This window comes from Mycteria americana, chromosome 18 (assembly GCF_035582795.1).
Source record: "Mycteria americana isolate JAX WOST 10 ecotype Jacksonville Zoo and Gardens chromosome 18, USCA_MyAme_1.0, whole genome shotgun sequence".
NCBI lineage: Eukaryota > Metazoa > Chordata > Aves > Ciconiiformes > Ciconiidae > Mycteria > Mycteria americana.
Window position 1 is genome coordinate 3,282,522 of NC_134382.1, and position 27,285 is coordinate 3,309,806.

At 42.3% G+C, this 27,285-nt stretch overlaps 1 protein-coding gene across 5 annotated transcripts in view; it reads left to right on the top strand.

Moving 5' to 3' along the window:
- Positions 1–27,285, top strand: part of SPEN (spen family transcriptional repressor) — a 67,546-nt gene that overhangs the window by 24,495 nt on the left and 15,766 nt on the right. For 3 of the 5 annotated variants that reach the window (XM_075520541.1, XM_075520542.1, XM_075520546.1), the window contains 6 exons: positions 19,758–19,918; positions 21,167–21,367; positions 22,242–22,393; positions 24,752–24,877; positions 25,458–25,571; positions 26,772–26,885. In XM_075520541.1, the coding sequence (XP_075376656.1) occupies positions 19,758–19,918; positions 21,167–21,367; positions 22,242–22,393; positions 24,752–24,877; positions 25,458–25,571; positions 26,772–26,885 (868 nt within the window). The remainder of the gene's footprint in view (positions 1–19,757; positions 19,919–21,166; positions 21,368–22,241; positions 22,394–24,751; positions 24,878–25,457; positions 25,572–26,771; positions 26,886–27,285) is intronic. The other 2 variants (XM_075520543.1, XM_075520544.1) reach the window with 1 other exon arrangement.

Consider the following 27,285-nt stretch of genomic DNA (forward strand, 5'->3'; position numbering starts at 1 on the left):
CCATTCTCATAAAATCTTACCTGCTTGAACATTGGACCTTCTGGAAGGGTGAGATGGGCTGACGCTGGGGAGAGCGTGCAGAAGTGTAGGTGAGGAAGTGAGTGTCTCCTCTTCTGATTGCCCCACCCCCCGACGTCTGAAGAACTGTGCAAAGATTTATTTACTTCTTCTTTTAATTATTGTTTTCTCCTCCTGGATTTAGAAATTCAGGTCCTGTCTTGGCTGGAGAGCAGGTGGAGAGAGAGGCACCTCTAGAATACTTGAGACGACTTTTAGGCTGCTTTAAAGGCTTGTTTGGTTATTTCTAACACCTCTCTCTCTCAGTGAGATCTTAACACTTAAAGACAACCCTTTGTCAAAGACTTTCACACTTACTACAGCTTAAAAAAATTGGTGAGACTTCCAGAGATCTCAAAAAAACCCCAAACCCCTAGAGAAGATGAATCGAAAGGAGGCCTGATTACATTTAAGGTTTAAAAAAAAAATCCCAAGCAGGAAAAAATCTCTTCTGGTGCTTGTTTGCTTGTTGCAGAATGGATACAAGGGAGTCCAAGAAACTTGTAATATTTATAAAATGTCATTGCTGGGATGTCGAGACGGGATGAAATACTGCTCTGCATTTGAGAGGACTAAATTGGATCCCACTGGAACAAAGTTTGAAGATGTAATCAGAAGATAAGCAGCGTCTGTTGTGCTTTAGCATTTCATTTTCTTGGCAATTTCTAGTTGTAGTAATGGAAAACTAGATGATACTCTGGGAGGAAGGGGAAATAAACATTTTTTTTTTATTAATACAGTAAAATTCAAATTCAGTAGAGCAAGTAATAGAATCTGGTGGATAACATATTTCATTTTGAAGGATCAGAAAGGAGTTTTACATGTTTCTAAGCAATGAGTTAGATACTAATAAACATTTAACTAATAAACATCTTTACTGTGTAAAGCAAAACCCCACCTGCCCTTGAAGTCTTTTAAAGCACAAGTGGACTTTTCTAATTTTTAACACACTTTGAATTTAGCAGTGTAAATATGTAAGCCCCTCATACCCTGTGGTGAGCGAAAGCTACCTCGCCCCCTTTTTACTGGTGAGGTGCTCCCCCTCGCTGGGCGATATATTCAGGTTTCACATACCCAGACCAGGCAGAAATTTATTTGCATCTCCATACCCCGTGTAATAAATTCTGGCTGTGTCATCCTTGGACTGGTTTACCAAATTCCCTATATATTTTTCATTTCTAGAGTGGGATTTATCTGGAATAACTAAGGATGGTTGTTGTCTGAAGAAGAATTACTTTTTGCAATTTCCGTAGTATTTCTCAGGGGTTTTAGCAAACCGGAGATCCTCTTACGGCTTTATTGTAAGTGGAAATGGCTGATTTTGTGATGCTATGAAATTATTAAGGTCTTTATGACACAATTCTTCTGAAATTGAACTTTGTCACTCAAGTCTCGTCGTGTCTGTCTCAGCTGACAGGGTGGAAAAGGCAAAACAAGTTGTGTTCACTTAGAGAGGTGAGTCTCTTACCCATGCTCCTGTGAGTGTCTGGGGACAAATGCTGGAGCCTGGGGACACTCGTGGGTGTTGAACACTTGTCAGGATTTTTGTGCGTGGCACCATCCTTCAGGTGCTGTGAAAAATGAGCAGAAAGGTGGCGAAGGGGAAGTTTGGGCTTCGTTCCTTGTGGTTTTCAAAGAGCTGTGTGAAGTAAATACGACTTTCATTAAAGGGAGATGATTTTCCTGGACAATAACGTGAGGAAAGATGCTCTGTAGATTTTTTTTTTTTTTTTTTTTTTAAAAAGGAAAAAAAGCCTTCATTTCAAAAAGGTTCGGAGTTTGTTGTATTGGATCTCAGCTGAGCTTCGCTTTAAATGTATATTTGAGGCCTTTAAAGGGGATTTATAATGTGAGCTGCAAAGGAGTAATGTAGAAGATGAGACCAAAAGGAACACGGTAAAAATAAACCATATTCTCTGAAGCAGGGCTTTATGTGGTATGTTTTGAGGTGGGGAAGCTGGTGGATGTGTGTGCTTTCTGCGGGAGCCGCTTTCTTGGATGGCGTCACCTGGGTGGATTGGAGGAAGAGTTCAAAACACAAGTTTTGAAGTTGTCTTAATGTGAGATTTCTCATTCCCCACCCATGTTATGGAAAAGGATCGCTGGGTTTTGTTTGTTGGTTTTGGTTTTTTTTGGTTTTTTTTGTTTTTTTTTTTTTTTTTTTAAATCACCTTGAAAGAGTAAAAACCCTCAAAAATTATATTTTAATCTTCTGCAACCAGAAGCCTTAATTTCTCCATTTTGTTGATTCAAATGTGTGCCACAAATGATATATTAGCAAACGTATTTTCTGTACTGTGTCATGGAAGAAGCTGAATATGCATGGAAGCTCTGTGGTCCCATAGGAAGCCAACCACATTCTGTTTGTGCCCTGCCCAACCTCCTGAAAAAATTCCCCCTCCCCCCCCCCCCCCCTTTTTTTGTTTTAGGCTGCTTGTTGAGGTGTTCTAATGCGCTAAAAAAAATTTCTGTGCATTTTTATTCAGTTTTGTAATGTCAAATGGCTTTACGCGTTTCTTACTGCTCCATGTGTTAGTGATTATTTTTAAAGCTTTGCTGCAGCGACGTATTGAACCACATGGCACTGAGCAGTGGGATGTTTCGCTCTTAAAAGCTGGGCACGTGGTGAAGTACCTTGTTGAGATGGGATTTAAGCTTATTTACAGAATCCTGGCAGAAGTGTTTGATTTCCTGTAGGTGATGTCCAGAATGTCAAAGTATGAACACCGCGTGTGTGCGTGTGTGTAAGTTTACAGATAAGTGACCTGAGATTTCCCTTTGCTGCCTCCTTCAATTTATTTTTTAAGAGTGCTTATTCGGTTGTCTGATGTTGAGGATGCTGGAGGATTTACTCGTTAGATGAATAATTTCCTATAGCTTGGAATGTAAAATAGATCTTGCTCTGGAATTAAAAAAGCAACTTCAGCTTAGACGCAAAGTGACTTTATTTTCACGATGATTCAGGAGAGCATAGTCATTCCTGTAGTGTGGAATTAAAGTGATGGGAAGAAGTTGCACATATAGACATCTGAAAATGGATTTTTTTCAATAATTGTGATAGCTGTACTTAAAGTTCTAAAGACAAGTGGGCAAGGCTTTCATAAAGTAATTAGAGATTGTTTTTTAATTTTAGATTTCTCTGTGATGAAATTCTTTCTGGAGCAATGAGTTACAGTTGGAAAGGAATACGTATGTGTTATTTTATGTGTCTTAATATTGAAATAAACTGATGAAAAATACTGCCAAGAGAATTTTAATCATGGGAAAAACAGGCTCCCCTGAAACCTCCCATGGAGGCTCCAGTGTGTTTTATTTTGTCGGGGACTTTCTTAGCCTGTTTAAACAGCTGAAGTGAAAGTAGAAAAAAGTGAATTTAGTTTCATTACATAATGCAGACCTTTCCCTACCATTGTCTTCATCTCCTCTTTCCCGCTTAGTTTGTCTGCCAGCAAGTGATGAATCACTGACATGGAATGGGATTTAGGGTTTTGAGTGGGTTGAGAGATGTCTCTGCTGGGGACAGCTGAAAAATCAGGAAGAATTAGGTTAAATGTAGCTGTTCAGTCTTTATTTAAGAATCTGTGAGATGGCCTTTGCTGATGTTAAATAATTCCACATAAATTTTGCGCTGGAGAGATCACCTGAATATTTTTAATCTCTTCTGGTAGGACGACAGGGTTGAGCACGCTCCTATTTGTGTGGGAAAAAGAATTAGGCTAAGATTTAAAAAAAATTTTAAAATTGCGTAGAGTAGGAAGCCTCCTTTTCAATTACCACAAAGGCAACAGTAAATCCTGTAAGAGTCAGGTGAAACACCTAATCTTTACCTTTTGTTCACATAAAGCCATGTGCTGCTTTGATGTTCTCTCTGTACAGGGAAATGTGAATTAGGGAAAAGAAAATTTAAAAATCCAACTCATATATTCTCAGGTTTTTGTTACCAACTGTCGAGCATTTTCACTTTGTTCTTTCTTGTGTTTCTGTTCATGTCAGCCTGCACTGCTTCTCATCTAAATATAACCTAGACCATCCTCTTAAACATTTTTTTTTTTTTTTTTTTTACCCTTGGGAGTGTATCAAGTTTCTTGAGATTGAGCGCACAGGCAGAAAATTTTCAGATAGCTTTGAAGAGAGAAAAAGAGCTATTTTTGTGCTGAAGAGATTAACATACAGAAAGTAAACCTTTGCACCCTCCCTTCTCAAAAACGGCCGAAAAAGACTACCTATGCATGCACGCACACGCATGTTTACACATAAATAGATACTCCTGCGGAAAAAAAAATGTAATACATCGCCCGGGTTCTAAGATCTCCTCGCAGCTGGCGAGCAAATGGTGTCCCCGTCCCCTTGGGACGGGAACCAGCGACAGCCCATCAGTCACCTCAGCCCGGAGGGAGGGAGGCGAAGCCGTGCTCTCCCGGCCGAGCCCCGCCGCCGCCGAGCTGCTGACAGAGCGGCTGGGGGAGAGCGCCAACTCGCATTACCTCATCTGTATACTCTAGAGTAATCTATTAAAAATGTGCGTTGCATAATAGATTTTTATCTCCCTCTGAAAATCCGCCGCTTTAGGTCGCCTCATAGCCTCTGGTGGCGGCGGGAGCCCGTCCCGCCGCTGTAATGGCGGCACGGTTGGGGCTGGGGGGGGGTCGGGAGAGAGAAGGCGGCCGGGGGCGCGGGGCCGCCTCACCCGGGTGTTTTGAAGCGAAGGGCGGGTGGTTTCCTCGCCGCGGTGCCTTTGTGAGGGGGGCGCGCAGCCCCGGGCCGGCGGCCGTCTCAGCGAGCGGGGGGGCCGGGTTGTTTGTGTCTGAGAACCGGTCTGAACCGGCGGGAGCCGGCCGGGCCCGCCGCCGCGCCGCCCTCAGGGCGGGGCCGGCCGCGCCGCCCCTCAGCCGCCCTGGAAACCCGGCGGTTAAAAATACCTCAGCTTTCTACAAAAACCATTTTTTTTTTTTTTTTAATGAAAAACCCCAACCCCTGACGCTGGAGCGGCTTTCGCTCTTGCGTGAAGATTTTTTCTCACACAGCGCAGGAAAGCGCCGCGGTTATGCAGTGAAACAGCAGTGCCTGTGTAAAAGTGAGGTCTGAGGGAGGTAACTGGGCTTTACATCTCAACCTTTGAGTTTTAGGTCAGTTCTTATTTTTGAAGCCTTCCTTCAGCGCCCGACGCTCTGCCCACTCTAGAAATTAGCAGCCATTTCCCTACCGGAGGAACGAGCCCCAAAAATCCCTCAAAAAGGGCGATTTTGCAGCCTGCCCCCACGTCTTAACACCACCACTGCTAGCCCCTCTAGAAGAACCCACACCCCATCTTCATATGACTATACAGTAAAATCCTTTAAAACATTATCGTCCAGTTAAGTGGCTTTTTATTTTATACCTAGTTTTCTTTGAATGAGCTGCCCAAAAAAGAGTGGACATTTTGCTGCAATTAATAACCCCCCCATCCCCCGCAGTCCTCCCAATAATAGTTGGTAATTGCTGGCTCTAAATGACAAAGCAATTAAGCCTCTTCCTAAATTTGCAGAAGTAGGTGTTTATCTAAATCTGGTCTGTCAGTCTTTGTTTCTGTAGCAGGGCCCAGAAGCTTAACTGCTGCTGTTGCTTTTTCAAAGTGCATTTGATTTCTTTACCTCTACAGGCAGAGAAAGATTTCTTTTTCCAAATTAATTTCAGGTTGGGAGTCTTAAAAATGCATTGTGTTGGGGATGGATGTGAAGGGAAGGGGTCCTACAAAAATATATCTATTTTATTACTGTGATAACTATTTAGATCATCTCAAACGACTTTAACATTTTACATTCTGTTAAAGAGATTATTTTTTTTTTTAATGCTGTAAAGGCTTCTTGCAATTAGATCAGAGTCTTTGTTAACAAATATGAGGATTTCTGGCAGCTAAATCCAGACCCTCGTGTGAACTTGCCTTATCCTCTGCCGGGGGAGGAAGGCCTGCTGTGTTTTAAAAATAACATTTCTAAGTCACCTGTGGACAGCTGCAGGTCTGCAGGAGCGGGAGCCAGTATCTGGTGTGAGGTTTGGCAATTTCAGGTCTACCTAACCTCCTTTTTTAGGAATGGTGGGAAAAACCCAAGCCGTATGGAAGGCATTGTTCCCACCAGCATCGGGGGAGATGATGCCCTCCTGAGTTCTGCGTTGGGCTGTTCGTTAAGCTCGTGGGAGATGCTGAGAATTGATTTTCTTCCTGCCGGCATGCTGCAGCCCGAGGAAGGTCTGGTGCTGTTGGTGGATTGGGTTTGACTTTGGGGTTGTGTGTATTAACAAAATGGTCACTTCTAATTGCGCTTTTAAGGCTTTGATTTCCTTCCAAGTATTTTGCTTAATCATCTTGAGTAGGCTGAGGGAAGGAAAGAATTAGCTGAGGTCAGGGAAGTTGAAGCTGCCCATGTTAGTTCTCAGAAGCCAGGCTTAGTCTGAGGGATCCTGAAGGCAGGAAGAAATCTGCCGCCTGTTCTCTTCCTGCTGTACGCCAAAAGAGCGAGAGGAAATCAAACCCTGAAAAAAACAAACAAAACAGGGAAACCATGTAGTGCGATAGGCTGTGTTGGGTGTGATAGGCTGTGTTGGGTGCCTCCCTCTGCGTGAATGGTCCAGATTCCCCTTTCTTTGGGAGAAATACAACTCGGGTGTGAATCATCGCTAAAATAGATGAGAGGGATCATAGCCTAGAAGTGCCTGCTTGTCTCCACTGACGATGGAGGGAGTCTAGACAGCTCGGATGGAGACACATACATTACAGGCACTAAGAGGTGGGGGAGAGGATTCCCATCATAAAGACCTTTGGAATAATGGGCAGTTTAATAATTTCTAATGAATATTCATGTGGAAGGATGAATAGCAAAAGAGGAAGGCTGTATTGAGCGCTTCCTGAAAAATACCAGTCATTAAGATGATCAAACGAAAAATCCGGCTGCCGCCTGTGTTCAGTCATATGTGTTTCCATTAAAGCGTAGACAGAGTGTCCCTTCACAGCTTAAAGGTCGGACTTGCAAATACAGCGATTTGGGTTTTTTTCCCAAAGAGAATGTTTCTGGCTCTGCCAGAGGCGTGGATGCGAGCACTGTAAGATCTTCGGGAGGAGAACCTTCCCCTTAACACCTAAGGGCTGGGAGAACAGCTCTCTTCGAGGTGTATTTGTGAGACCTGGGCATTAACCTTAAAAACAACTTTAGGCAGAACGTGCTGTGCTAAGACACAACTTTAGCAGAACATGCTAAGGACACAGGGGTGTGAATTAATGGTAAATAAACCTTACTGGGGAGGGAAAAAAAAAAAGGAATATTGTCCCTCAATCTTTGCCCATGAATTAACTGTGTAACTGATGCGCTTAGGTTTGCCCTTAATGTCCACGCATCAAGCATAGTCCGTCCACGACGTCGCAAGTGCCGAAACCACTAAGATGGCATCAAGGTTTTAAGCGTGAAAGGTTCTTAGTGGGCGATTAGATATCCCTCTCCAGATCGTTACGGTCAGCTGGTAATGCTGCTTGGAGAAGAGGATGCAGCATGAGTGGAAAACCACAGACTCGGAGAGAAGTGCGGGCTTCAAGGTTGTGTAGAGGAGAAACAATTTGTATGTGCCAGGATGTAGTCCTAGTTTTTTAAAATCTTTAAGGGAAGCAAAAGCTGAGTTTCCAAAAGGAGGAAGAGGGAGATGTGCACTGTGTAGATACCATATTAATAAAAACCATGAAAACCTTGCATTATCATTTATTAAGTGCCTAATACAAGAACAAAAATAGCCCTTTTAGTGCGCGTGGCATTAGGAAACGACTTTTCTGTGAATCCCTCCTTCTCGCAAGAATCCTGTAACAAAGGTAGGGGACATGTTCTTTAATTTCCCGATGCTTGCTGGGTTTCAGAAAGAAACTCCCCAGCGCCTTCCAGCCACAAGTCCTCCCTCTCTCCTGTTTGGAGAAGTGAAACCTGGAGCCTTTCAAATATTTCTCTTTGAAAAATGCCTCGGGTTCAGTGTGCGGTTGCTTTATTTAGCTCAAAGCGATGATTTTGGCTAGAAGACACTTAGAAACCTGGGATGGCAGCAGAAGTACCTTCTGGAGGATCCTTTCTATGAGAGGGAAGCGGTTTTCAGGGCCGTCTCCTCATTTCTTCCAGAGTTGCCTTATATTTTCCACAGATGCCTGGAAATCTTCATCGTTTTTATACCTGGGGAAAAGTATGAATGCCTCATCGAACACTTTAGAAAGGGGAATAATTAAGGCACCTCTCCAGCAGATCCTAGCAATAAAGGCGTTCACATGTTTTATTATCTTCCATCCATTTGAGAGTAGAAAGCTTTTCTAGTGCGATAACGTGTGAAAGAAAGGCACTGTTCTCCTCCTGAAAGTGAATTCCTAAGAGTGACCAGCACTGGGTCCCCACGGACAAATGGTGCCAGGCTGGGCTGATTGAGAGATGCAAAGTGCCCTGCTTATTCCGGCTGCTACAGGTTTGACCTCCTTGTATCATCTGACACCTCGTTTGGTAAGAGGCTGCTGCAAGATCTCAAACCCTCAAATTATGTAAGATTTACACAGTTGCTTTGAAGTTAGTCCCTCCCTTCAGTGTTTGTTTACTGCCTGGTATGTCCTCTTGTCTGGATTGTGAAGGATGAATAGTCACAGAAAGGAAGCTATTGGGTTAGTACAAATTTTCTATTCCTCTTAGCTTTCTAAATGCGCGTGGAGCTGTGTTTATCCCTGTTTCAGAGTCCGGGAATATGCTGAAGATGTCCTGCGCCGGTCGGGGCTTTGCTGGGTAAATGCTGGTGTGTAAGTTTTCTGTTTGTTTGTTTTGAGGCGGAGGGAAGTAAGGAATGGCTTGTTGTGTTTCTCCAACAAATAGATGCTATCTAACAATTATGTCAGAAGTAGTTCATGTTGGTTTGGCTTTTTAGTGTGCAATTTCCCTGTAACTTTTAGAAATCACATGTGAAAAAAGGAAGATGCTTAATTAATTGTGTGTGGCTTGCAGACTGTGCCTTGCTGTGCTGCTATGGTTTGGAGGTTTTAAAGTCTGCTCTCCATCAGCACTAAATCCCATAAGGGAAGCACGCAGGTGGGGCACGTGGGCTTTGCGGGTGGGAATTCCTCGGAGGACTTTTCTTCTGTCCCGTAATCTCCAGTGTACCAGCGAAATTGCCTCATGCTGCTCCTCCTTTCCCAGCCCTGCTGACTATATGCTGCCGCTGCCATGTGGTATGGAAGCCAGGGATGTAAAGGTGGTCGATCTGGGGAGTTGTGAGGACGTAAGGCATTTTTCATTTTCCCCTACTTTTGCATTTTCCCTACAAATATCCAAGTCCTCAACTTGCTTTATGATCCTTGGTTAGTGTGATGGAACTGTCCGAGGCTTTTGGGAAGGGGAGTCCCTGGACTTCTGACCATGTGGAGGTTTAATCACTAAATCATAACAAACACTGCTGAATTAAATTATAATAGGATGCTTTTTCAGAAGTTACTCTTAAGAGACAAACACAAGGACCTCCCTCTCATATGATACTGGTTTTGGTTTTTTCATTTCTAAGGCTGGTGCTACTCTATATAGTTGCTTGACAAATGTAAAGACACGCTTTCCCCACCAACGTGATATACATTCACTAGGCTATAGCGCTTTACCTGTTTCCTACAAAGGTTGCCCTTTTTTTTATTTTCATGACTTAAATGTTTTCTACCCATGTGAAATTTCACAGAAAGTTCTACTTCTAGTTGTATTTTTATTTGCATGTGGGCAGAAAATGAAGTAATCCCCAAATATAGCCCTAGCCAAGAGATCCATCTGTTCTCTGCATTTTTAAATGGCAAATTAATCCTTAGCATACAACTCATCAAATGTCTTCTCTTTTATAATGTATGCTGCATGAGATCACAGAAATGACATTTTTTTTCCCAGGCCTTCCATTTCAAGTAGTCCTTTACGTGAGAATATCAGCTACCGTTCTGGTTGGACAGCGTGCTCGTGTGCATCTTCCAGTTGCTGTAGTTGGTCTAAAAAAGGGTGTTAAAAAAAAAAGCCTCCACAATTATTCTTCCCTTCATCCCTTTGGCGTTTCTTTAAAAGGCTGTAGAAGATAGAAAGTCTGTTTGAAAACCAGCCTTAATAAACATACTCCTTTCTGATGGAGAACTAGGGTCGCTTTGTCCGTTTTCTTTTAGATTTCGCTCTTTGGACAATGGTGCCCATTTTTAGAAGTACTAAACTTCCACAGCGTTATCTGCCATAAATGGAATTTCTATATTAAGCTTCGCATGTTCCCAATATTACTTAAGAGGCATTGTTTATCAGCTGTGTATCTTGGCATGCCTTCCATTGCAACTCCCATCCAAAGAACAATTCTAGTTGTTTATAAGAGAGGATGCACCATTTCAAAACCGCTCCGAATCAAGAATTTCAACAAATGGCATTTTGTGTAATGCTAAAACAGTGCCTTGAAGAGGGAGGCGATGATCTCACCCGACTTTTGGCAGGGCAGAGCACCAGGTTAGGGGCTTGCTGCCCGCGCAGGCAGGGAGAGCGGCCCCGGGGAATAGAAGGTAAGGAACGGCCGAGGGTGGAGTCGATGGGGCGTGTGTGAGGCCAGATGGCAGACAAATGAGAGCTGTCAGGGATGTAGGGCATAAAAATAGTGCCAGGTTTGGGGTTTTTTTTGAGGCAAGGTGTGATGCTTTTCTAAAACACAAAGAATTAATTCTGCAGGTCTGTTTGCCATGATCTGCCAGCAGCTTTGTGTTAAAAAAACATTTATACCTCTGCAAGACTGAAATAACCTGGAGGCGAATCAGAGCTGATGGTTTTTTGTTTTTAGCGTATGTATGAAAAAGGCTTTTCTTCTGAAAAATGTCCAGTGCTCAACACGATGTCAGTATAGTTAAGGCCGAATGCTTTTAAAATTGTATTAAGAAGTGTTTATTCCCAGGAAATCATTTGACAGTGCTTTTAAGGCAAAAGAAGTTGCTTTTTACTCCTCAAGTAAACATGTAGTAACATACTTGGATGCAGTGGTGGTTGCATTTTAAATGGCGTTTCACTCTCCTGGCTTACAGGCAGTACTTGGAGTAGGGCTGTGGGTTTTTTAAAGATGCTTAGTAGATCCGTTCATGAAAGCAGTGCAGTTGTTGTTTAGGAAACTGCCTTTAAATGTTGCTTTCTTGGTATTTTGAAAAGATTTGACCTCCCGCGAGCCAGGAGATCAGGTTCCTCAGCCTGCTCCCTCGGTGATTCATTGAATGACCTTGGGCAAAGCCCTTGGCCTCTTCTTACCTTATTTTTCCATCTGCAATGCAGGGATGTTAAGACATACCTACCTCCCATGAGTCTTGAACTAAAATGTTTTTGGTTGGTTGGTTGGTTGGGTTTTTTGGGGTTTTTTTTTGTTTGTTTGTTTTTTAAAGATTTCGTATGCTTTGAGGTGACACTTGCAAAATATTAATTTAGATCATCTGCAGATAGCTGGCAAAAGCTGTTTACTTTAACAGTGTTACACTACTTTTGGCCAAAGGGTTGAAAGCAGTTTTTCTTCTAGACCGAACAAGCCGTTCCTCCGTCGTAGCGGTGAACTCTGCCCCGCTGTTTTCTTCTCAAAGCTGCTATGATCGCAGGCTTATCGGTGCTGGCAGCATTGAGTGGCAGCTCTTCTGCAGGCAAGTCCCGGCGGCGCTTGAAATAATTTGGCTGAAGCCCGGCGTGGTCGGAGGAGGTGGGAGTTTGGGGTGGCTGCAGCAGGACTGCTCACAGGGGCTGGTTCTTGACCCAAGGCTTCCCTCGATTAAGGTAATGTTAAAAAATAGAGGTTCTTTGGGCTTACACATTCTCACACCCACCCTCTTTCTTCCCTCTTTGCATCGGTGGAAGTTTAATTGTGGGAAAGCTATGCCAAAGAGCTGGCTTTGTACTTCACCCTCAAGGCCTCAATGACTTTAATCTTTCCCAGCACCGAGCTCCGTCACTGTGGCTGTTTGCTGAGAAAACATTTCCTCCGGCTTCCCAGAGTTTCCTTCTTGAGCGTGAGCAGTCCCACCATTCCCCGAGAGCATCCCTGTTTCAAAAAGACAGTGGCTGGGGAGGCAGGCAGCTCCAGCCGCTCCCAAGTTCAACACCAAACCCATCAACTCTACAACCGAGTCAACAGCCAGTGTGGGGAGCAGAGGGCTTGGATAGTGTCTTCCCAGCAGAGTAAGCTGTTGTGGCTGCTGAGTCGGCTGTTTGCTACATAGATAGGCTGAGGTGTTCATAACCAAGACATTTTGTTTTTTTCCAGCTCAGTGTTTTTTATTATTGCTGTACGAAGTTCAAGCATGAGGACAGAGGGACGTAGGTCGAGGAGCGAGGTGGTAACACTGACTGTGGGTTGGGCACAGTCTCCATCAGCCAGACAGGGATTAATATACATATTTTTAGCCATTGTAGTGGATTATTTAGCTGCAGGGAAGAATTAAAAGGAGCCCACGGTTGTCTTGAAACTCTCCGAGCATGTGGCTCCAGGGGAAAGGTGGCTCTGGAGGTGGGAGTAGTTCTCCATCCTTCTGAGCAACATCTTCATCTTTTCCGTGATTCATTTCAGCCTGCTGTTGTTTCTCATTAAAGTTCAGGTGTCAGGCATCATGATAAAATGAGTAAAGTAAATATATTAATATGGCCTGTCACAGAAATGAAAATGTGATGTTAATAAGCCAGTCACTTGACATGGGTTAAATACATAGTAAATATTATCTGGAGACTGTGTCTTAAAAAACTTACCGGTCGAAGACTGAAAAAAATATTGCAAACAGCCTGTGTTATTTGGCCAACTGAAAGACAGCGAGTTGTCTTGGTTGTGTTGCTTTCCCATGGCCTTTAAACATAATTTCATTTCATTTCTTTGGATTTAGGATTCCATCCTAGCAGGAGATTTCTTAAGTCCCCTTTCTGGGCGTGGTAACACAGAAAAAATTAAGGGAAAGACGATGTCCTAATTCCACTTGTCTGCAATATTGAATGGTCTCCCCCCCCCCAGATTGTTTTATCATAGCTGTGTGTTGTTAAATACTTCTGAGGCTGCGTGTGTGACATGTACAAACCAAAGTTCCTTGAGTGGCAAGTTCTCAGCGGCTTGAAAGGGTGCCAGGAATGTCATGCAGTCACATCCCAGCGTGCTTTGCACCACGAGCTCCGAAGGTGCTGGAGGCCAGGGTGATGGGCACAGGGTAATTACACCAAGAGGATACTAGGTGTAACTCTCTGCTCCCCAGCTCGCTTTTTCCACCCTTTCATGCTGAGCAGCCAGAGTCTGCTTGTGTACTTACTTAAAATGTAAAGCTTTGTGATGAGATGGAAGAGCAGGGCCCAAGCTCTCTGTGGTATGTGTGGGTGGGCTGAGCCCCTTCAGCTCCTTGCCTGTAGTCTGCAAAATATGGTAACGACTTGTTACCTCTTGATCTCTTCATCCAAACAAACTTTACATGTTTGACTGGGTTTTCTGATACCTTTAACCTCAGGTTCAACAACTCCTTTTAACTGGGGGGGGGGGGGGGGGGGGGGGGGGGGAGGAGGAATCTGTATTTATGTCTGTAGATGTGAGCTTCCCCCCCCCCCCCCCCCCCCCCCCCCAATACACTGATTCAGACTGGTATTATACGGGACACATCGTGTGTACAAAACAACTACCTGCTGCTCGCTTGCATATTTAGGTCAGCATTGGAATTGGCTCCGACAAACAGATGCTAACCCTCTGCCCACACCTCTTGAATTTTCATCGTGGTTATTCCTCCTTGAATGTGGCAGAACAGCCAATCTGGATTGTTGGAGTAACCTGGTGTTGCCTGAGTTCTGTGGGAATGGGTTACTTGCTGTTCTTATTATGGTACGTGTAATTTAATGTGTGTTTTTTGACTTGCGCATTGGTAGAGAATGAGGGAAATTCTGGTTAAATACCTTTTTAGATTTCATGTAGTATTTAGTAGTAGGACAGAAATAGCAGCCTGTAATAGACCTGTGGATGTATGATTTCAATATATAATTTTTCATCCAGAAGAGAAGTCAAAGTGTTTCATGGGCAAAGATCCTTTAATCTATAGCTAGAATGGAATATGATGCATTTTTTAAGGTTTTTCTTTTTTAAGCAGTTAGCATCGTATTTTTCACTGCATGTTGGCTGGCAATAATCAGGTCTTTTTAATTCTTTTCTTCCAAACAAGACATTTGTGCATTCAGGCTACTTTGACCAGTTTTCTGGTGCTGTTTTCCCGGGTCCAAGAAACCTAACTGGCAGTTTCTTTCCAAAGGTGATATATAAAGTATCACAAGGATTTGTGTCTTCTGGGTAGAGCTGATCAGCACACAGCATGGTCACTAGCTGACTTTTGCAGCTGGTGTTTTTTGTGTAGAGATCATCTACGGTGACTTAACTCGGATCTGGAAAGGGAGGGACGAGAAAAAAGGGTTCCTGTTGCTTCCGACTGTACATTAACTTTGGATTTCCTGACCCGACTTGGGAATCTGCTGCTGACATCAGCCGTGAGAATAACCTGCTGTCAGCTGGGACTTGTGCTGTGGGAGGTTGTCCTGTGTTATTGTCCTGAATAGATCTTTCTAGGAGATAATCTTTACTTAGAGATTATTTTGACAGGGTATTGAATCATAGCTGATCTAGGCAGAGTTCCTGATTTCAGTTAATTTTGGCAGGAAAAAAGGTAATCACTCTGCATATTTCTGTAAAAAGAATCCTGGATCATTTACCAGTTCTGGTTAAACATTTTTTGAAGGCAGCTATCTAAAAAAAAAAAAAAAAAAAAAGGTTCCATTTTTACTTTTTTTCCTTGCTGAAATTTGGCGTGTGTTCCCTTAAAAAACGAAAAGGGTTTCCAGTGATTTTAGGTGGCTTGTTTCTTAACTTGCTCTGACAATCGGAAGTTGTTTTTGTTGTGTTTTGTTTTGTTTTGTTTTTAAACCTGAAGTTTGGCAGCGCATAGCCCGCAGTGCATGTTAGTGCTTCTTTCTGCTTTATTTTCCACGAAGGCTGCGGTGTTTCCTGCTTGCCGTGAGGAGGGTAGTCACCACCCTTACAGCTGACTCACTGTTCTCAAATCAATTCGCAGAAATGACAATTGTCCCACATTTTAAAATTGCAAAAGGGTAGGGCAGGTTGTGAGATCCCTTGATTCAGCGCAGCTGCCATTGACGAAAAGCAGCGGGTATCCTGTTACATCGACTGGTTTGGAGTCTCTTTTATCTCCTTTTTGCTGGGGAACAAAGGGAACAGCTCACTTTGTATTCGCTCAAGTGCTTTCATTTTTCATACATAAACGGAGCGTAACTTCATAGTTGGTTACTAGAACTGCAAAATGCAATTACTTGAAAATGAGATACTTCTGTGGGAATGAGGACTGGTTATATAGGATGCATGCACCAGGATTTGAAATGCCATCTTTGCAGTTACAAGTGAGAAAAGGAAAATTCTGTGTGCTAAATTAGCTGCAGGGTACTGAAACCAGGCATATTTGGGGCTCATTTTTGTGAGTTGAACCCCATTGCTAGATTCTCACATGTTGAGTTTTTGGGACTCAGCCCATATGGATAAAACGTAAAGACTGGATTATGAATAGATTTTATCTTTATTAATACGCAATAGGTACATAGATAAATACCATGAGTAAGAACACACGCGTCCTATGTACTTGTAAAACACTGCAGGCAATTATGGAAGGGAGATTAATATTTTAAAAGGGCTCGTAAACTATGCTTGTAGTAGAGTGGATGTGTAAGAGAAGGATTTCCTGTCCACCTCCTTATTAAAGGAAGAACGATCTCCTTTATAGCTCTGGTTTTCAATCTGATTTTGCCAGCAGTAAAATAAAAAATCTCTATTCTACATTGGTATGATGCTATGGTACAAGCTGGAGTGAAACTAATTTTAGAAGCTATCTGGGCTGGACAAAAGAGCATCTGAAATCCTTCCTGGTTAAAACTTCAAGTTCTTCATAAATGAGCATGCATCACCAGAAAAAGTCTGCAAACCACTGAAGAGGCAACCGAAGCTGTAAGCCCGAGATGTTTAAAAAAGCAAATTCCCAGCACAGGCTCCCTCTCTGTGAAATGCTTGTGTTGTGACAGCTCAGGAGATCAGTTTTTCTGCGTGCTGGCATTCTGCTCCTCTGAGTTTACATGGATGTTGAAGAGCAGGTTTTCCCGTGTTGGGAAAAGGCTGTGTGCCAGAGCACGCTCTGCTTCTGGAAAGAATCATTGCGGGTTTAACGCTGTTAGCAGAAGTGCAAAATGAAGTTACAAAGCCATTTTCCTTATGCCATTTTTGGCCTGCCCCAAGACCTATTGATTACTTGAAATACTTGCAAGAAGCAGGATAACAGAGCTGTAGGTTTAACCTAGCTGTTCTATTCCCAGGCTAAAATTTCCCTAGCTTGTAAAATGAATTTTGCTAGAAGAATTTTTAATAACTTATTTTCTGCATGTTGGCAAAGACCAGTTGTTTTCAAAATTACTCACAGGGAAAAGAAAAGCCATATTCGCATTTTAATATTCTGGGAACATGTCCTTGTGCTGCTTACACACTTTAGTTTTGTATATTTTTAAAGCTGGGGTAGTTGGAAAAGAGTTCTGTTTTTCTGCTTGAGACTACACATAATTCACTGTCAGATGCTTTATTTTGATTCTGCTGTGTGCTATAACTGGATGACACAGCAGCTATAATTAACTCTTCCATCATTCTCCTATTCACAGAACATAAAACCTTTGACTTACTTTTGAATTATTATATCCACATTTCTTCAATTGGAAAAGTGATGAGGCTTTCCCCTAAAGAAAGAGGAATTGTTCTTGCTACCATTTTTTTTTCCTTTCTAAAAACAGAGTCAGGAAATAATGAATGTTTTTTTCTGGAATGCCTCAGAAAGTCTTGATTTGCTTAGGGACACGTATCCCTAAAACTCACTGGGGAAGTGGAAATCAGCAGCACACGCCTTGTTTCCCAAAGTTGCGTGGAACTCAACCTCTTGTTGTAGAATTTATCACCCTGTTAGACTGCTGTTTCATCGCTTGGACGTCTTACGGTGTTACCCCGAGATTATCTTTTTTTTGCCTAGTGGAATGCTGTGATTTTAACAGTATGTTCCATATTTTAAACATCCTCATAAAAAAAAGCTAAAAATAGCCCGTTCCCATTTTAAAGCACTGCTTAAATAGAAATTCAATGCTGCCTCTTACTTAAAAGGTACAATCTTAGCAAAGTAGAATATTTAAAATGCTTTAGGAAGTACGTAGTTGATCATAACACCGAGCATCAAGACGTGAGAAGGGAAAGTAAAAATGTGTACGGGGCAGAGGCTTGCTGCAGCCCTAAAATCTTATTTTAGCCATCCCCTGGGGAATGGTAAACCATGTGGTACTGCTCTCAGCTTGGGAATTATTTTCGGATTCTCCCCACACACATTCCCTGACTATATTTGTGTATTAAACTAAGTTTCTCTATTCTTTGCCAATTTATTTCATAGTAGTAGGCGATTGCTGATGTTACCCCTTGAGACCTCTGAAGGCCTGTTCACGTGGGGCTGGGTTTGTCCTCCTTTTCCCAAAATGCTGTAGAGAAGAACGTCAATTTAATGAGGACTTGAGGTGATCCAGCATTGCCAGAGTTAGCAGAAAGGTAGGAGGCAGAGGGAATGGGATAAATGGACAAAGGATGAAGAGTGAATTGCATGCTTCACTTTTAGCAATGAAATAGTTTATTAATGAAGAGAGCATGAAAGCAGGTTGCACAAAGGCAGGTGAGGCAAAAAGAAAGGCAGTTTCTAAATTTGGAAGAAAAACGAAGCTGTGAACAGGCATCTTGGTGGTACGAAATTCAGAGCTGAGAAACGCAAGTGACTATAGATTGGAAGGGGAAGAAACATTATTGTATGTGAAATAAGAGGTTGGGTGGTGCAGGGCGGCTGCCAAGCATATAGCAGAGCCCACCTTGGAAGAGGAGGGCAGGAGGAAGGGCTCAGTTTTTCACTCCTTTTCTGGCATGGCTTTATTTTCTCTCCTCTCCCAAAGCGATGCTGAACTTCCTCCTCCGGGGATGGAGTAGTAGGAGGAGAGTGTGTGGGAAAGGCACCAACATGTGAAGCGGCTTGATGTCAACTGGCCGGGAGGGTTGTAAGGAGAGGGTGAGACTGGGAGGAGAGTTTCTCATGTTTATTATTACTTCTGCATTTTTGACCCCTTTTGTTTGGTTTTGTTTTGGTTTGGGGTGTTTTTATATCCTCCTTCGATTGTTTGTAAGCATTTTGGGACAGAGGTTGCCCATCCAAATATAATGGGGACAGAGCCCAGGGGCTTTTAGTAGTGTGCCACAGCTCTCATTACACCAAGATGTTCAGAAAAAAGCCCCAGTTTTCTGGAACGTTTTAAGAATGACTCTGTCACTGTTACCCTGGTGTTATATAAACTGTACACCCACAAAAAAGGAGTGTAGTAGAAGAGGTCACAAAATCAAATAATGAAAATGATTAGAAGCCTGAAATGGTTTCCCTGAGAAAACACTAGAAAAAGTTAAATGGTTTAATGTAAAGAGGGAATATAAGAAACCTGTGAAATAATTTAAGATGAGAAAAAGATAAACTTGCTTACCATTTTTCTGATATGAGCGGAGAGGAACATAAAAATTAAATCGAAAGCAGCAAATTTAAAACGGATGGGGTTATTTTTATATGTGGCAGATCTCCCCCCTCCAGCCTCCGAGTTAAAATTCCAGCAGAATTTTTTAGAAGGCTGCTCATGTAATGGAGAATGAGAGTCTCCAGGGTTATGTCAGACAAAATTATTTTTAGAGATGTTATAAGCCCTCATGCCTCGGGGAAGAAACCAGCCACTGAAGAAGATGACGTGTCCCCACTGGGCAAGCTTTAATAACATTATTCTCTGTATTTCTTACTCTCCTGTGAAGCATCTAACGATCTGCACCGTCAAGAGTCAGTGGACTAGATTGACTCCCTGTATGATCTAATATGCAAATCCTGTTCTGCCGTAATTATTGTTTATAAAAGATGTTCTTGGGTCTGAATTCTTCATACCCTGAAGTTGGCCGTTGAGGCTGAGCTTGTAAACAGTGTTTGCTGGTTCATACATTGCCTAGGTTATTCTGGAGCAAAAACCCGCCATGATTTTCTCGCACGAGGTTTTCATATCATCAGAGGTATGGATCTTTTTTAAAAGATGTTCAGGAGGCAATAAGGAGAACTCTAGGGTCGACTCTCGGATCGACAGCAGTGCCTGAGAGCACGATAATATTTCTTTTTTGTACGTGAGAGCACTGGGAGGGATTTTTAGGCTTTGGCAGACCTATGTACCCTCTCTGTATTTCTCCAGTCTTCCCACACAGCTCCTAAGCTGATACAACATTGTATTACACTTAATTAAATCTCCACTATTGTCACGGTGCGTAACAGGATCTGTCTGACATTTTACCCATATTCTGTTTCCTTGACTGTCTGCTCTGAGGGCTTTGTAGGAGAATATTTGTAGAATGACTTAAATTCCTGTGTATAACTGGGCTGTGCTACAGAAACTGGATTTTCAGCATCAAGCAAATAAGAGAGAAAGGCCTGTAGACGAGCAAAAACTTTGACATTTTGCTTTTTAATTAAAATACCTGTGTCCTCTGGTTGCTTTGCATCTCCATGCACTCATCTGTTGTTTCCTTCATGCCGTTTATAGCAGTGACTCCAGCAGCAGCTCGAGCGATGAGTCCCCAGCACGGTCAGTTCAGTCGACAGCCGTCCCAGCGCCCGCGTCCCAGCTGCTTCCATCTCTGGAGAAAGATGAACCCCGGAAAAGTTTTGGGATCAAGGTTCAAAATCTTCCAGTGCGTTCAACAGGTAAATTCACTTGGGAAAGTGAAATGGGGAAAAAAGGAATGGGAAGCAGGTTAGGGACTGGTTCAATAACCCTTATCATGTCTTTGACACAGCAGCCCCATGCTGCCTCCAAGGATGGGATTATCTCTTTGCTTCTGCCTCGGTTCTTGTGTGATGGTGGGAAAATTGCTTAATTAGTGACCATCTGTGAGAAATCCTGAGGGTCCCTAGCTCAAGTCCCTGGGCTTGAGCACTTACAGCTACTGGAGGTGGTGCTTTGAAGCAGTAATGTGGATTTCCCCGGGGAAAAACCTGAAGCATCTCAAATTTTTCCCTTAAAACTTTAACCGTTTCTTCTCGCTATGCCTCCGTTTCTTTTTTCATACAAAAACTGTAGGGTTTTCTGTTGCAGTGTTGAGTGCTGTAAAACACCCATGAGCATATTTGTAATGGCATTGAATATTGCATGGTAAATAATGCAAGAAACCACACGCTGAGGAGGGCACATGATCACTCTCTGTTCCCTGTGCTGAATGCAGGAGAGATCCCACAGAAAAAAACAGCATGGGATCATTTGTAAAACAGTTGTAACATAATTAATGGATACAAAGGCAACTGGCTGAATTAAAATAATGTGTATTTGTGAGCAGCATACCTCACAGTGTTAATACTGTAGCTATAGATTTTATTTCTGTAATATTCCTTGAAGTGATGCAACGCTGAGGTAAATGCTCCACAGATCCCAGGCAGATTGTGTGGTTGTGAGTCAGATTTTGCAAAATCTGATGTATCTGCCTAGTTGTCTTTCTGAATTCACTGACCTGAGTGCTGTATAACTTTGATCTTTGTTCCAGGTGCCTCATCCCAGCTTTGGAAAACTGCTCTACGCAGTATCTGTGTGGGATTATTAATGAAGTAACACTGCTTATTTCTTCTTAATCTTGAATTGGATGTCTGTTAGAAGTAATAACTATACGCTACCAGCTTTAGCGATGTAAAACCTTGTATGTCTAGTTTCTTGGGTTTAAAAATCAAGGCAAAGAAAAAGATCAGCCAGAAGCTTTTGACATTGGCAAAATTAAGATCCAAAATTAAAAAGGCACTTCTGTGAACACTGAGATTCAGGTTAAACTGGGTGAAGTCACATTTCAGAAGGAAGATACATTTCTTCGTGTCTTTTATGGTGCTATTAAATTGGTAAAAAATACATTTTTTACCGATTTATTTTACCAAATACTTTACCAAATACATCTTTATTTGTTGGTTTAGATACAAGCCTTAAAGATGGACTTTTCCATGAATTCAAGAAGTACGGAAAGGTGACGTCGGTGCAGATTCACGGGGCTTCTGAGGAACGGTATGGACTGGTGTTCTTCCGACAGCAGGAGGACCAGGAAAAAGCACTAAATGCCTCAAAAGGAAAACTTTTCTTTGGCATGCAGATTGAAGTCACGGCCTGGATAGGACCAGGTAAGGTCCATGCCCTTCTTGCAGTGGACACGTGACTGCTCGGGGCATGTTCACGGGCTGTTGTAAAGAGGCAGCATAGGGGTGAGAAATGTTAAAACTGCCTTTCTGCAGAAACATAATTTAAAGAAAGTGGGAAATATGTCAGAATAAATTCCAGAGCAAGAAGAGTGGATGCTCTTAGGTCAAACAGGAAGAGAGTTCCAGTCTGAAACCTCAGAGAAGGAAACCTGCCATCCTCTCAAACAGTGGGATCTGCTGGCTGCTGGAAGAAACAATCTCATCTTCCATGTCTCAGCGGAGCAGAAGCCAGTGGGTGGTGTAAGTGTAGCACTGAGTCCTCACAGGCTTGGTTTTTCTGCTTTTAATTAAAACAGCTAATGATGGCTGCATTTTTGAGGCTAAGGCAGCATAGCCAAAATGACCAACCAGTGAAAACTATGGCACTGAGCATGTGGTTGTCAGTCTGTACTTCAGTTGCTTGTTTAAAAATTGATTTGTGAAAACAAACTTCTTCCATGTGCTCTTCCCCCCCAAGTACATGAAGCCTTATTTGAATTCATGGTAGGCATTAATATTTGTTAAAAGAAGAAATTTCTAGAGAAGGAGTTGGAGTTTGCAGCTACTTTTCACCTGAGGATGCTCAAATTCCTCAGCACTCACCCAGTGGTGATGCAGAGATTTGAAATTCCGTGTAAATAACACAGTTCACAAGTGTAGTACTGCGTATTTTTGTCAAAGACATGGGTTGGTTACTCTCATTCAGATCATATCTGCTTGTCAGGAAGTAGACTTGAACAAACAAATCGATGTGAACCGAACCCACATGAAAAACACCTCCGTGCATTAGAAATTTCTTGCTCTCTTTTGCTTCTAGAAACAGAAAGCGAGAATGAATTTCGTCCTTTGGATGAAAGGATAGATGAATTTCACCCGAAAGCAACAAGAACTCTCTTCATCGGCAACCTGGAGAAAACCACCACCTACCATGACCTTCGCAACATCTTTCAGCGCTTTGGTGGAATAGTGGTATGTGAATTCTCTGTACTATGTAGGGTGTCATTGCCTGTTCATTCTGTACAGACCTGTAAAATGCTATGAGCAGTGGTAAATCATGATGTCTGATGACAGATAATTCAGTCTTTATATAATAACCTGAGTCATTCACCTTGCTGGAATATACCTGAAGGCTTTTCTTTGCATTTAGAGTGAAATCTTAGCGCACGTGTATTGAGGGAGTAATGTAGCAGTAGAAACAGTGCTAGGACCGTTTACAAGAAACATGTCTTCTGCTAGCTCAGAGCGTTTGCAGAAAAGCCTAACTAGGTAGTTGGGATGTAAACATGCCTGGTGGTATTTTCATGTTGAATCAGTACAACTCTATGAAGTCTCAGTTTCCTGTTGGTTTCTGAAACAAAGGGTTTAGTTGCTGTATGTGGAAGTAGCCGTCAGCTATCGCAGTCTGTGCCCTGACAATAGGGCAGAAGAGGCACAGAGCAGATGGATTAGTGATGACACATGTGGGATTTGGGTTTTCAGCTGAGCAGGCGTATCTGAACCAGATAGAGCAGCAGTCATCCCCCTCTCCTTTCCTCATGCCACTTTCTATCAAGTCATATCAATATTGCATTTAAGAGAGATTTTCCAGAAAAGTAAAGTAACTATCCACAGTCAGTTTAATTAATTGAATCTGGACTTCAACACTGATAGTTTGTGTTCTCACTGGTAGCTGTGACTGTTTATGAACATGCTGTGACTTATTCATTCTGCTCTGAAATATTTTTGTAACAGTTGAGGTATCAGTCACACATACCAGGAACCCCATATGTACCTCCCCCCAAAAAGAAGGGGAGGCGTGCTTCCATATACGATGTGGACAAATATAAAATTTACATTTTATGATGTCTGGCAGCTCTTGTGCATCCAGCCTCCGCTGTATCCTTGGCATCAGCACGGATTTATGAATTCACGCAGTGTCTGCGCCTTAAACCCTTTTCTAATGTTATACCAGCAGAGCTGTCCTGCTAAAGATGCTTATCAGTAGTAGTGCACTGTCTTGTAAATTGGCTTTTCTGTGAAATAGTGCTGTCCTGTCAACATTATTAATCGGTCAGAATTTGGCAGCAGTGTTGCCTTGCACAATTTCCATGAAAACTTACAAGCTCAGGTGCAAAAGAGACCAGCTTTATAACCTTTGCGGTGGGTAATGAGCAAAGTAATGATATTTTATTTGCCTGTCAGAAGGAATTGCTTGCCCAGGGTGAGTGGTCAAGTATAATTTGCCACGGCTGCAATAGTGCTACTTTAGACTCTTGGAAATGTAGTCCTCTATTAGTATTCCACTTAAATCATTAGGCCAGGGCTATAGAAGTCTAATAGTTGTGTAAATCTGCCTGTTTACTTCTGTTCTCCCAGATAAAGAGCTCTTGGGTGAGACGGTATCAAACTGCTGCCTTGTCCCTAAATTTATTAACCATGAAATTAGTCTGTCCTGGATGTTGGAACGTTTGTGCTTAAATTTGTGTGCTGGCATTGGCATGTAGCTCACAAAGGAAAGTTGTGCTATTTAAACAAATAAAATGAAACACTCCACCTTCTATTTTCAGCTCGGAATGAATCATAATATCATGAGTTTGTTCAGAGGCTTTCGGTACGTTTGCCAGTGCTAGTGCTGAGCTTGAATGTTAACCAAATGTCAACTCCAAGCTTGCTCGGTTTTTAAAATTGATTAAAATCAGCCTTTATTAGGCTTTCGTAGCTTTCTCGTGACTGCGCTTACTTTTGAATGGGCCTGTGGTGGCTTGGGATCAAATACCAGCAGCGATAGAAGTTGAGGATCTTTTTTGGCTTTGCCATGTCAGTGCCAAGTTGGTTCAGGAGATGAGTCCAGCATCACTTTCTGTTTCTAGGAACAGGATGGATCGTGTTTGTTTGGAAAAGAAACTCCGCTTGCCTCTTGGCTCAGAAATGAGGATTGGAGCAGGTTGTTTTCTTTTGAGCCTTTGCAAGCGAAAATTAATCCATGTTTCTTTGATTCTGAGTTGTCTCTTCGTGACATAATATTAACAAACGAAAGCTACTGTTTACTGATCAGGTCAGGCTTACTTGTGCGGGGTTGAATTTTAAATCTGCATTATGAAGAGCTTTCCCTGCATCAGGAAGGATTTGGTTTTGCTATCGAGTGAGATACAGCAGAACAGTGAAGTTTTAAACTGTCTACTATTGTTTAAATCCTCTCTCTGTAGAAAATATTAATCAAAGAGTGCTTGCTGTGCCATGCGTCTCCCTCAAAAAAAAAAAAGTCCACTTAGATCTAATTGACACTGTTGAATGTCCTTTTCGGCCTGTTGCTGACTGTCGATTGTTCTGTTTTGTGTTTTCCCCCAGGATATCGACATTAAGAAAGTGAACGGTGTTCCTCAGTATGCGTTCCTGCAGTACTGTGATATTGCAAGTGTGTGTAAAGCAATTAAGAAGATGGATGGGGAATATCTTGGAAATAACCGGCTCAAGGTAAAGAAATCCTCCCGTGGACTGTATCCTTCTCCTTGTTTCTTTCATTTACAGCATCATAGGATATTTTGCAGCAGCACAGTTTATGGAAGAAAGACATTTTTTAATGCGTAGCTCAGATGAGAGCGTGATGCTTTCAGCCCCCACCATAATTGGGATTAATCAGCATTTCTGTTGGCTGTCTCAGCAAGGAGCCCAGGGATTGCGTAGACTCGGAGACTGACGTTCCCTGGCCTTGAAGGTCCGCGTCTGGCGAGGCCGTGCTGGGAAGCTGTACCGGCACTGATGATAAACAGAGGCTGTCAGTCCCCAGAGCTGTCAACCTGTCACTTTTCAGAAGCATTCAAATTGTAGAAGAAACAAATGTTGTCAAACACTGTATTTGTTTAAGCATGCAGAATTATTTTCATTAATTGCTATTTGATTTTTGTCTTGCTTGCACCTGCGCGAGATGCTAATTTTAGAAAATCGGTACAAATGACTAGCTTTCTTCAAATAACTCTCTAATTAGGCGTGCTCTGTTCAGTTAGTTAAACACTTGTGAATTGTACTGATGGAAGTTTTGCCCTTTTGTGTTCAGCTGGGTTTTGGAAAGAGCATGCCTACAAACTGCGTGTGGTTAGATGGTCTTTCTACAAACGTTACGGATCAGTATTTAACTCGACATTTCTGCCGATACGGGCCTGTGGTAAAGGTAGGTGGGAGGCTTTGGTGTGTGGTTTGAAGTTGTTACTGTCTTCCTTTCTTCCCATCCTGTCCTTTCAACCCCGACTGTCCAGGGCTTTATAGCTCAGGTAGAGAAATTCTCTCTGGGGTGTAATTTGGCCGACAGGGCTCTGTAGCTTTGCCTCCTGTTGATCCGATACGTAGAGTAGTTGCTTCTGGTGCTTTGGAAAAAAAAAAAAAAAAAAAAGTACTTCGAATGAGCCGAGATGATGAGTACTGGAAAGTATTTGTTGCTCTTGTGCAGTACAGTCTCTCCCCAATAAAATTTCTTTAGAAGGCTAACATTGGAGGAACAGCAGTCTAATTACGTAGTTACACTCATGCATGCTAATTGCATAATTAGACATATCTGTATTTTTTTTCATTAGACCAAAAAAATGACTTTTTAAAAGCAGTTAGGATAGTCATACTGGCAAAAGTACGTGAAAGAAGAGAGAAAGTCAATGATTATGCAACATACCCGTATCACGCAGTGGGAGTGCGTTACCTGCCCTGCTGTGGGTCGGTGCTAGAGATCTATGCACATGCTTAAACTTAAGCATGTGAGCTGTCCTGTATATTTCTGTCGGACGTTGATGTGCTTAAAGTTAAGCAACGTGTGTAAATCTTCGCAGGATCAGGGTCTTGCCTCCTTAAAAGATTTTTGTGGGTTTGTGTTGCAGCTTTGACATTCTTTATTGTAGCTGTTGTTGCTTGAATAAGTTTATGTTGCTAAAGGAAGCTAATATTTGGAAATGGGCATTTAGCAACTGACGAGTGGTACTGCAGACTGTGATAACAAAAACTGTTTCCATTTTGGGATTAAATGTTCCCTTTACCTTTTTTCCCCCCTAAAACACATTGGAAATTTTTCAAAAAACTAAAAGTAAACAAAGAGAAACTACAAAACTCAGTCACCAAAGAAAAAAAACTTAAAAGTAAAATACAGAAAAACAAAATAAAGGCATAATATACCTCAAGCCACAATATCCACAATTCAAAGCAGTCCCGTGTCCTTTTATTGTCTCTTCATTACAATATGCCTCATCAGAAAAGTCTGGAAATTTACCTTGCTAAAAATTATTTTCTTACTGGTATCCTCATGACTTAGGATTTTGTTGGGACTGACATTAAGTCCTGTGGATGAGGCTCTTATTTGGTTTTTGTTTTGTTTTTTTGTTTTTTACAGGTGGTGTTTGACCGCTTAAAAGGCATGGCCCTGGTTCTCTACAATGAGATTGAATATGCACAAGCAGCTGTAAAAGAGACCAAGGGGAGGAAAATCGGTGGGAATAAAATTAAGGTGTGCAGAATGACCTCCAAAACAAAACAAAACAAAAAAAGAGAAACAAATTGTATTTAGGCCTTACCCCTTAAATGCTGGCATTTGCAGACTGCCGGTCAAAAGGAATACTTAGTGGGACACGTATGTCCCAGACATCAAAGGCTGAAACTATTTTTTTTATACTCGGCTTATCAAGATGTTAGGGTATCTTGAACCGTTACTTATAAAGCCTTTTCCAGTATTCTGCCGTTTGTTTCACTGAACTTGTCTCTCTAAGCTCCTGAGTGTTGGTGTCCGTGTTACTACCTCACTTACCCAAATCCAAGGCAAACTCTTGTCCGTTTTCATGTTAGAAAAGTGAAATCTGAGGGTGTGAGTTCCTCCAGGATAACACATTGCTGCATTTCAGCTGCTCCAC